The sequence below is a fragment of the Naumovozyma dairenensis genome, chromosome 1 (genome assembly GCF_000227115.2).
Source record: "Naumovozyma dairenensis CBS 421 chromosome 1, complete genome".
NCBI lineage: Eukaryota > Fungi > Ascomycota > Saccharomycetes > Saccharomycetales > Saccharomycetaceae > Naumovozyma > Naumovozyma dairenensis.
Window position 1 is genome coordinate 320306 of NC_016479.1, and position 11311 is coordinate 331616.

General features: G+C 34.1%; 7 protein-coding genes across 7 annotated transcripts; 4 read left to right on the plus strand and 3 right to left on the minus strand.

The window, feature by feature from the left end:
* Nucleotides 1-756, plus strand: NDAI0A01430 (Ty1/Copia family ribonuclease HI; the record flags this gene model as incomplete). Its single annotated transcript, XM_003667496.2, has 1 exon — nucleotides 1-756. A coding segment is annotated over one exon (756 nt), but the record flags the coding sequence as incomplete, so codon positions are not given.
* Nucleotides 757-1636: 880 nt separating this feature from the next.
* NDAI0A01440 (uncharacterized protein) lies at nucleotides 1637-2737 on the minus strand (the record flags this gene model as incomplete). The annotated part of the gene is made up of 2 exons (XM_003667497.1): nucleotides 1637-2379; nucleotides 2695-2737. 2 exons carry the CDS (start codon nucleotides 2735-2737, stop codon nucleotides 1637-1639), a joined length of 786 nt encoding a protein of 261 aa, XP_003667545.1.
* A 539-nt stretch (nucleotides 2738-3276) lies between these two features.
* On the minus strand, nucleotides 3277-4581 carry MAP2 (methionine aminopeptidase; the record flags this gene model as incomplete). Its single annotated transcript, XM_003667498.1, has 1 exon — nucleotides 3277-4581. One exon carries the CDS (start codon nucleotides 4579-4581, stop codon nucleotides 3277-3279), a length of 1305 nt encoding a protein of 434 aa, XP_003667546.1.
* A 335-nt stretch (nucleotides 4582-4916) lies between these two features.
* Nucleotides 4917-5501, plus strand: MRP21 (mitochondrial 37S ribosomal protein bS21m; the record flags this gene model as incomplete). The annotated part of the gene is made up of 1 exon (XM_003667499.1): nucleotides 4917-5501. The coding sequence occupies one exon, from the start codon at nucleotides 4917-4919 to the stop codon at nucleotides 5499-5501; it is 585 nt and encodes a 194-aa protein (XP_003667547.1).
* A 724-nt stretch (nucleotides 5502-6225) lies between these two features.
* Nucleotides 6226-7329, plus strand: SHO1 (osmosensor SHO1; the record flags this gene model as incomplete). The annotated part of the gene is made up of 1 exon (XM_003667500.1): nucleotides 6226-7329. The coding sequence occupies one exon, from the start codon at nucleotides 6226-6228 to the stop codon at nucleotides 7327-7329; it is 1104 nt and encodes a 367-aa protein (XP_003667548.1).
* A 506-nt stretch (nucleotides 7330-7835) lies between these two features.
* RPL23B (60S ribosomal protein uL14) lies at nucleotides 7836-8846 on the minus strand (the record flags this gene model as incomplete). Its single annotated transcript, XM_003667501.1, has 2 exons — nucleotides 7836-8207; nucleotides 8805-8846. 2 exons carry the CDS (start codon nucleotides 8844-8846, stop codon nucleotides 7836-7838), a joined length of 414 nt encoding a protein of 137 aa, XP_003667549.1.
* A 541-nt stretch (nucleotides 8847-9387) lies between these two features.
* SLX8 (SUMO-targeted ubiquitin ligase complex subunit SLX8) lies at nucleotides 9388-10281 on the plus strand (the record flags this gene model as incomplete). The annotated part of the gene is made up of 1 exon (XM_003667502.1): nucleotides 9388-10281. The coding sequence occupies one exon, from the start codon at nucleotides 9388-9390 to the stop codon at nucleotides 10279-10281; it is 894 nt and encodes a 297-aa protein (XP_003667550.1).
* Between the last annotated feature and the right edge of the window lie 1030 nt (nucleotides 10282-11311).

Genomic DNA, 11311 nt, shown 5'->3' on the forward strand with positions numbered 1-11311 from the left:
AAGCTAAGGAAAGTCCCAGGAACCCCAGGTCTGATTATAGAAAAGGAGGACATCAAAGTTACCAAACAAGAATATAACCAAAAGGTGAAATGGATGCAACAAATCATTGGACTCGCATCTTATGTTGGTTACAAATACAGATTTGATTTATTATACTACATTAACGTACTAGCAAGACATACATTATATCCAAGTGGTACGGTAATCCAATTAGCTAAAGAACTGATCCAATATTTATGGAACACAAGAGGAAGGAAATTAATATGGTTGAAATCAAACAATTCAAATACCCACAATAAATTGAATATAATATGTGACGCTTCATTCGCAAACCAAGAAAACTTCAAGTCTCAATACGGTCATATAATAAAGCTGAATGATAACATTATTGCCGGAACTTCATCCAAAAGTACTATCACATGCTCTTCATCAACAGAAGCAGAATTATACTCTGTTAGCCAAGCTATTCCTCAATTTGAATTATTAACGGCCCTAGTAAAAGAAATCGAAGATAAAACTATAGAACCGAAATTGATCTCTGATAGCCAACCAGGAATAGCCTCCATGAAAAACAATGATGAAAAAATTATGAAGAAAAAGTTTTATGCAATTAGACTACTAAGATTAAAAGAAGAGATAAAAGAAAAGGATATCAAACTCGAATATATTAACACTAAGGAAAACATCGCAGACATTCTTACTAAACCACTACCAGTAAAAACTTTTACTGAGTTAACCAAGGATTGGATATATTAACGCTATTCAACCATGGGCGGTATGCTGGAACCGAACATTCTATAGATGCATAGGATAAGAATCTTAAGAGCAAGATTAGTCATAGAGTAGATCCAAGATAGAACATAAGTTCTGGAACTCTATGGAACATTACGAAATATGATTCTAGAAAATAATAGAAAAGTTGTAAGAATATTACTAAGAAAAATTTATAGATTAGAATAGGCTTATCCGACTACGTCTGAATATCTCCGGTTCTTATGTGAAGATAATATTTCTGTCCAAATGAGAAATTATATAAAGGACATGAAATGCAAGAATGTTAGGTATTAGTTTAAATACACTTTTAATTATATAATATATAAAAACCACGAAGAAAACATTGTATATTATTAATAAATGATTGAAACATATAAATCTGATATTGCTCCACAAGATAAGATCCCAAAATCTCATCAATTTTTGTTTTTAGTTTATGTATGAATTATGTATATTATAAATAGCACATTTTATGAAGGAACAATTTTTTTCCGAAGCATTTTTGATATGTAAGATTAGATTAACATATGTATCATATTATTTGTTTTGTTTTGTTTCATAGTGTATTCTTTCCCTTCAAGTATAAAAATATATAAAGAAAGGAGTATTATGCTTGGAAGAGAAAGAAAAAAAGAAAGACAAGTAAGTAAGGCACAGTTTTTTTTAGTTAATTTCTTTAGTTTAGTTAAATCAACGCTAAGATATTACGTATTTAAATTTAAATATTTAAATATTTAAATATTTATTTATTTATTTGTTTATTTGGTTGTTTGTTTATTTGTTTGTTTGTTTGTTATAATTTTTTTCACAAAAAATAATATGGGAAGAAAAAAAGAGACTTATAAAGTAAGGAAAAAAAAGATCATGAATACAACCAACGTAATAGGAAGGCTAATAAAGCGATCACTATGAATGGTACAATATTCATTGAACCTTCAGAGGTAGTAGTAGTAGCGGTAGTAGAAGTGGTTTTAGCTGTAGCGGTATCTTCATCACTACTAGTGGTAGTAGTGGTAGAAGTAGATGGAGCAACCTTTGGGGTGTTATCTAATTCTTCACTTTCATCATCGATTAATTTCTTTTCTTCAACGATAGTTGGTTTTTCCTTTACTTCTTCTTGTTGTTGCTGTTGTTTCATTTGTTGGTTCAATGGTTCTTTTTCTTCTGTTGTATGTTCTTCAGTGGCAATTGGTTGTTGTTGTTGTTGTTGGATATCTATAGTTTGTTTTTGTTCTTGTTGTTCTTGTGTTGGTTGAGTGGTTTTATTTATTAAATATTTGACTTTAATTTTCTTTGAGACAGCTTGTTGTTTAAATTCTGATTCCAAATCGTTCCAAATCTCTGAGACGTTTTTATTAGTCAAATCGTAAGGAGCAGGAAGTGTAATGACTAAGAATTTGTCACGACATTTGAAATCAGAAGCTGGTTCTTCAGTCAAACCTAGAAAGATGACTTGAATTTGTACCGTTTCACCAGGTTCTACGATGGCAGCATTTGGTCTAACACAGTAAAATTTTGGAGCAGTAGTTTTCACTTTGAATGCGATTGTTTGCTCCGAATTGTTCGTAATGGAAGCATATTCAGTAGATTGTTCAATTAATGGAGCTATAAAAAAAAGCAGGAAAGATATATGTTGAATTGTTAGTAATTGTGCTTTAATATGGATGAGTTATCTTTTGTGTGTGTGGGGGGCTGTTCTGTCTCCTCCTCCAATGTTTATTATTATTTACTGCGTATAGTTTTGAGGTTTTTATTTCCTTCTTTTCTCTTGGCAATCCACTTGTATATTGGATGGCACCAGCTTTTGTAACGTGAATGAATGTGAGTGGTTAAAGAAATAAGGAGGGCAGAAACAGAAACAGAAACAGAACCCAGATTGACAGGGATACGGGAATGTTAAAGATATTAGTTATGACATACATTTATACTCCAAAACGTCGGGTTTGATTTCCACAGCAGACATTATTTGTGTGATTGGGTAGATGATTGATAAATAGAGAGTACAGGTTTAATACAACTATTGAAGAGTTGCTAGAGTATAGAGCTTAGATGTACCTCTGTCTAGTTAAAAAATAATGGATCATACGTGTAGTATAGTATAGTGTAGTATTCCGACTATGATGGCATAATTGGCGATAATGACAATAACTAACGAGCTGACAATAACTCTTTGCTGTGCGTAAAGGCGAGAAAAAGGGAAAAATTGTTATATTGGTGTTGTTGTGTTAGGGTAACACCCCTGGGCCCTGGGCCCTGGGCTCTGGGGTGGGCAAGGTGGCTGTGGTGACTGGGTTTTCAAACATAGAGATAGAGGGAGTGAGAGTTCAGCGGCTGCTGCTCCTCAAATACAAATACGTCCATAGGTAGAGATTTTATTTGTTTTTTTGTTCGTTTATACGTACAGGGAGGGAACTTATATATATATATATCTTACTTATACTCATCACCCACTCACTCACAGTACAAGGAGTATCCATATCCATTCATTCACAGTCGCCCGGGCTAGTAATCTGGGCCCTTGGACACAACTTCCTTCTTATGTGGATGTAACAATATAGTATGCTCGAATTGAGCCGTATAGGACCCTTCAATGTCAACTAAGGGTGGATAATCTTGAACAATACCTTGTCTCACTAATTGATTCAATGCAAACAGATATTTTTCCTCTCCTAGACGGTCCAGGTAACGACGACAAAATGGTAACGTACCAAATTTATCGTCAATGGTCTTTAATAATTTCTTAGCACTACTTAAACTTGGCATGGTGGTCACATTTGGTGTTCTAGCGTAATGTGAACATTCTCCATCAGTCACGACATACCCACGTCCTGTAGACCCGAAAGTTTCAATGGCAAAATGTTCACCTTCTTCCATCTTCGTATTGTCTCCGTTTTTGACAATGGGGACTGATTTACCACCATGAATTCTATATGGTCCAATATTATGTCCACATAAATTTCTACATGGTTTCACTTGGAAAGTTTCTCCATTAAGTTCCACTTCATAAGATTCCATCACTTCTTGAATGGCTTCCCCAATATCTGTCAATCTAACATCAATACCAGCTTCTTTAATACCCGTGTATGTAGCTTCACGCACCGCGGTAATCAAATTATCATATTTATCATCAAATGAAACTGTCCATGCAGAATCAATAATGTTACCATTGACTTGAACACCAAAATCAACTTTCATAACATCTTCATGCTTCAAAACAGTCTTATCTCCAGCATTGGGTGTGAAATGCGCGGCAATATGATTTATTGAAAGACCAGTGGGGAACCCTATCCCTTGACTCTTTGGATTCTCCATACTATTCAAATCTTCTGCTCCAGTAAATTTTCTAGTGGCATTCTCAATAATGTCCGCAATTTCTGTCAATGTCATACCAGGTTTCAATTTATTTTGAACATTCTTACGAACACGACGATGTATCTCAGCACCTTTCCTAACTTCATTCCAATGAGTCTGATTCTCCATATCTCTACTTAAATAACGTCCTTCCTCATCAGTAGTCCTTTTCAAATTGAAATCTTGATCATAATTCATCCATTCACCTTCAGGATAAATTTCATCAGGATAAAATGTAACAATACTTTTAATATTGTTAGCTTTCTTCTTTTTCTTCTTCTTATTCTTCTTCTTTTTCGTTTCTTCACCATTTGCATCTTCTCCTCCTGCTACTGCATTAGTAAAAGGTTCAATTGTTGTACCAACGTCTTCTAACTCAGTAGTGGCTACTTGGTTGACACCATTTCCATGCTCATTTTTTTCATCTACTTTATTAACGGCAGCAGATACTTCCATTCCTGTAAAATATTCTTCAATTGATGTGCTCGTAACAACGATATTCTTATAAAAAAACCTTATCTACACACCCTTCCTTTAAAGGAAAGCATATAATCAAAAATTGCGAATTACCAACATGTTGCTGCCAAAGAATTTCTATGAATTTTTTCACCTTTACCAAAAAATAATTAAATTCATCCTTTCTGTAAGGAAAAACTAGCCCGCGGTATTCCGTAAAACCTTAAACAAATATACAACATATCTACATAATTGATATTACAAGTAATACCTTTACAAATCAACTACGTAATAAGCTCAAAGATCAGAAAACAACCACCAGCACCTTACATAAGATGTCTAAACTAAATACATTATTACCCCTCAGGATAATAACAAAAAGGTCCATATCCGAAAACATAGTACTATCAAATAAAGGTAATAATAATAACAACTCTTCATTCCCTACTCCTGATGAATTAAACCCACTTTCTCATTTAAACCTTAACCTTAACTTCGATAAGAAGGGAAATGGGAATGATAATAATAATAATAGTAATGGCATCTTACCCACGCCCGCATTCGCCAGATCAAACATGAACTCACCACCACCCCCACCACCATCGGCATTACGACAAGTAGACGTACCAAACTTGATGAGATTGAACCCTAGAGAAGCAGCAATGGGATCCAAATTAATAGACACATATGCAGGTAGAGTCATCGACGTAAGGAATGGGAATACAATTGCAGGAATGAGAAGTTTAAACTCATTAATTTTTAGTAATGAAATTAATAAAGATAGAAGGAAACAACAATTTTATATGAAACCAGGGAAAGCTGCTGAATTAAAGAAATCATTGAGACATAGGAAAGTCTTCATGTTGGCTTTTAAGAGAATGATGGATGTAGTTAAGGATGCCAAGAGGAAGGGGTATTAAAAAAGTTCACCCCTCCCCCTCATGGATACTTACCTGCCCACTTTAACTTGTATATAAACACAAAACAACAACATACAGTTTACGAAGACAATATAATATATTTTCTAATATATTCTAAAAATGAAGGATTTTCCCCTAATATATAATAAACAGAAACTATATAATTATGGATAGTCCTTCTAAATAGTCAGTCTGTCTATAAGATGCCGATAACGCGACGCTTTTGATGAGACGCGTAAGAAGAAAAATGGAAACTTTATCAAATTTTGACATGTTTTGAATAACTGGAATGTTTCACAGGAAGGAAGATCAAACTTTATTTGACTTTTACTTACGTATTTTAGTGTCCAGTTTAGTATCCCGTGATAACTGTCAATATTACCGATCCGATATACATTTTGATAGCTACTTCAAGTAAACGTATAATTCCGTTAATAATCAAAGGTTATTTTTTTCCAACTGATTTCTATCTAAAACACATAAACATCGTCAGCTGGGTATCCGAGACACGACAAGATAAGAAAACCAACTTCATTTCATTCCTTTTAGCAAAACATTGCTCCCTTTTATTTTATTTGTCCCTTGGAAACTTAGTGTCGTACAGATTACAGATATATCCATATCCTCATATTGCCATCTCATCGAGAACCAAAACATCGTTTCTTTTCACATAAACATATCATTAGAAACAACTTAGCCAAAAATATTAGCAATATAAATCACTATGGCAATCCCAGATAGAGCTCAAGCTAAAGCACAACGAACAAGAAATCGTATTAACCATTCATTTAATGGCCAAAATTTATTCGGTGATCCATTCGCTATGTCCACTCTATCTATTGCAATAATAGCATGGATCATAACAATAGCTGGTTCTATATCTTCCGCTGCAGATAATGAAGCATTCCCACGATTTACATGGTGGGGGATCGCTTATCAATTCATAATAATTGTCATACTAATGATCTTCTACTCATATGATCTAATAAATTACTATAAACTATTCTTAACAGGGTCCATATCAATCGCATTCGTATATACAACTAATAGTGCTACAAATTTAGTATATTCTGATGGTTCAAGGAAAGCTGCCGCTTCAGCAGGAGTAATATTATTATCAATAGTTAATTTGATTTGGGTCTTTTATTTCGGTGGTGATAACGCTTCCCCAACAAATAGATGGATAGATTCATTCTCATTTAATGGTATAAAACCTTCTCCTTACCAAAGTCTAATATTGAAATCATATCGTCGTCGTTCCATGAATCATAAGAATGGCCGATTACCTACAAATAACAATAATAATAATAACACTAGTGGTTACAACAACAATATTACCTCTTTGGATAATAATGGGACTTCAATAGCGGCAAACGATGATGGATTTTATCAAACGGGTCCACTTCAACACTATGTCTCATCAACTGCATTAACTGGATTCGAAAATACTGAACCATCTTCTCATTTTAATGGTTCCATTCAACAGTTACCAAATTATGATAACAACAACAACAACAACAACACGGCTCATCACGAAAATTCACAGAATGTAAACACTTACATGACTGAGACATCTAACGGGAATACAGCAACGTCAATGGGTGACACTTTAGGATTATATAGTGAATTAGATGATGATAATTTTACATATACAGTCAAAGCGTTGTATTCATATCAAGCTGATGATGCAGATGCTTATGAAATTTCATTTGATCAAGGTGAAATTTTAAAAGTGTCAGATATAGAGGGAAGATGGTGGAAGGCAAAGAGAGAAAATGGTCAAACGGGGATTATTCCAAGTAACTACGTCGAATTGATAGATACGTAACATTGGTTGAGTACCACCTACAGTTTTCTTTTGTTTCTTCCCGTTTTCCAATATTCATCATTATACTATTATACTTTATCAAATATTCACATCAGTTATAGTTTATTTATACATATATAATTTAGCTAATCATTACATTCATATAGTAACGCCTACCAGTATTGAAGAAATAGGAAACAATTGTCATCCTATGATTCGGCTGTTAGTTGCAGTTGAATAACTAAGAGTGTTGACCGTCTGGTAATCAACATTGGACTAATAAATCATTATTTTTTTTTTGTCGACAACCGAACGTTAATGTGCCCTTTATTGATTCTACTTTGATTTTTTTCTTTTTTCTTTTTTTTCTTGAATTTCTATTATATTTTCATTTAAATTACTAAATACAAAGGAATATACTATTATATTATTATTATTTGTTTTTATTATTTTATAATAATGATCTAAAATTATTGAGATTTAGTTTAGTTTCCCCTCTGTTTTACTTCTTTATATACTTAGTTTGTTTAAACGACAACACCAGAGTTAGAGGCAACTCTTGGCCACAAATCGGCACATTCTTTACCGACTGGACCAGTAATAGCTGAACCCTTCATTTCACCCTTTGGATTAGCAATGACACCAGCATTATCTTCAAAGTATAAGTAAACACCATCTTTTCTTCTCCATGATTTGGATTGACGAACAACAATAGCTGGCATAACTTTCTTTCTTAATTCTGGCTTACCCTTCTTAACAGTAGCCATAACCATATCACCTAAAGAGGCAGCAGGTAATCTACTTAATCTGGAACCAGAACCCTTGACAGCGATGATGTACAGGTTTCTAGCACCTGTGTTATCAGCACAGTTCATGATGGCACCAGTTGGTAAACCTAACTATATTAAAAAATTTGGCTATTATTTTTTTATTTCCTTACTTTTTATTAAAAGGATTTCAGTTCATAAAATTTATATGAGCCGAAAGGTATTAAAGAGAAGGAAATTATAATAATATTTTGAATTGTTAGTAAAAAGTATTCATTGTTAAATGTGCTATAGTGTTGTGAATGAGATTCGAAAATTGTTCCTGATCTATATGATAGTCTGTACTTTTGATCGTGTATCCAGGAATATAATGCTTGCATATTTGAGTTTTCAGCATTTTAGATGTGCTGTTTTGATGTCCACTTTCTTGTTCATTTGTTTTTATTAATAGTTTACGCTGAAGTCGTCGCTGTTGACATAGTTTTGGTATATTTCCATTTTCCATTCGAATATATCTTATATTGTAATGTAATCTTATAAATACTTTTAACCTAGTCTGTAAACCTCCTTCTACGTTGGTATTCGTAATTCTGTATTACATTCGATATGTCACATTTATTATTTCCTAACTTGGTTTCATATAAAAAGATCGAATCAATCAATTTGTCCATAATTTCCACTATTGCATTTTTTTTTCTATAATTTGATAATTTTCAATAGTTTACATACAGAAATTCTGAATTTAGTACCTTGAGCACCGTTACCTGACATTTTTTGCTGGTTTTCTGTGTTATTTTTGGTACTTTTAGCTTTTGTTTACAAATTGAACCTTGTCTTAATTATATGCCCTATCGTTAATATTACCTCTATAGATCAACTATTCCTTAACTCAGCGCCTACTGGAGAGCTGGGCAGGAAGGAACTCCTACCAAGGGTGTATGTTCTCCCTACTGTTCCTGTCAAAGAAGGATTCTAGGCCGAATATTAAACTAAATGTTCGAGAGAAATTGTTTCAGAGAGAATAGTGGGGGCGGGAAATATCTCAAAGACGGGAAATTTGGTAGAGACTGCGTCAAAAATATTTACAGTATGGCAAATGTTTATGAATGTACGGATGTTCAATAGATAATGCACTGATGTTGAAATGCAGTCTCGGCAAATGAAAGTGTGTAAACATTATTGAATGTGTAATGATGGAAACAATACCGAATTGACTATTGAAATCACTACAAGGTACTTTGGCTATTTTGTTTTTATGATTTTCTATGGTAGAAGGACCCAATAGACCGACCCTTCTCCTCAGAGGATAATTATGGGAGATATTAATTCTGAGCGGTCTTTGTCTGAACGGGAAATAGAAGATGATTATCATGAACAAAATAATAAAAGAAGAAGACTAACCTCTACGTCATCGTCAGAGGACCCTACAGAGTTGGAAAGCCAACAACAAGAAATTGATGAAATATCTGGCAATATTGAACCTTCTCCTATAAATATTTTAAATGAAACACAAACCCCTCCTGCACTTCCGGGACCAACCCTTAACCTTGAAAACTCTGATCTAGAAGAGGTAGAAGATGTAGAAGAAATCGATGATGCTGATGATGATTCACTTGACTTATCTCGTGCATTAGAGGAAAATGACCACTCAACTGCAAGTCCAGAGTTAATAGATGAACCAGATGAAGTAATCAATCTATCGACACAGGTATTCTCAGCTGACACCTCTTTACATGGAACAAATAATACTGCCACCACGACGACGGTTCCTACCACAGATACAGCGAACGATGGAAATAGTATAGAAATGGCTCGTACAGAACCGCGAACTCGCCACACATCTTCAAGTGCCGGCTTCGATACTTTAATGGAAGCAATAGATTTAGATGCTGCAGAACAACAAGTGATTGAAATTGTAGACGAAGAACCTGAAAATGAAAAAGAAAAATCACAACAACACGAACCAAACAAGCCATTAACAGCATATCAATGTCCCATTTGTATGGATCCTCCTGATGAGGCACTTCTTACACCTTGTGGTCATGTATTTTGTTGCGATTGCTTGTTTCAAATGGTTAATAGTTCAAGAACAAACAGACGTGATGGACATTGTGCACTATGTAGAAGCTCTGTGAAATTGAAAGACGTTAAATTGATAATACTGCGAAAGAAAAGAGTGAAAAGAGTTGAATCAACTGTTACGTAAGGGTCATTCATGTGGTTTTTTCTACTGTTTGGGAAATGGTGACAAAGCGACATAATATTTTGACATTTTTTTTAGTGCCAGTAACAAAAGGTAACAAATTAAAACACAAAAGAATAGAAGTTACGAACGGCTTATTAGTAAACTACATGGAAACCGAGGTCAAGAAATGTTTTTGTATATCGGTAGGTTTTATGGACGATGCTATTCCTGTTATGTTTTACCAATGAATTCATTGCTATGGTATCAGTTCATGACGACTGAGTTGATAGAAATATGGATTAGGTTGTTGCTATCGGTTTTGAGCTACTTGCTTGGTTATAGAGTCGTTTCGGACTATATTTTTTTCTACCCATTCAATATCTAAAGTAAAATCTGCTCCCAGGACACATCAGAACGGCCAAGAAAAGCTGAGTCACCTTAGAAAGTCGAACATTAACACGGGTCGCTCAATGAAACGCTTTAAATTGTCATTGAAAACTAACAGACGCCCCAAGTTCTTACTGGAAAAACAATTGGAAGATTGGCGATACATTAGATATGGTAAATTCCGTGGTTCAAGAGATTTAAGATATCAAGAATGCCCACATAACCATACGTTATCTCCCAAATTTACAGAGAACTCTCAATGCCTATGTCGGTACAGACCCATTATAAGAAGCCCATTATCACAGCAAATAGGCAGAGTTAGTTTCACATGAATACATCAAATCTGATTTTGATCCCCTTTCCTCCAAGCTCTATTAGGGCACTACAAATAGCAAAACATATCTTTTGATAAAAATAATATAACATAATGCAATCTTATTATATATAACTTATAAAAAGGAATAACATTTTGTTCCCCCCAACAGAAAACAGCCTCTTATTATTATCCTGAATAATTAACTACCCGTAAAATCTTAGAAGCTCTTGCCAAGAACTTTCAACCTTCTTTCCTCTCTAACTCCTCGTAGATAGATGCCCCTCCGGTGTTATTTTCCGCCACGTGTAAGCAGCTTTCTTTCCCGCCTAAGAATCAAATCATGAACTT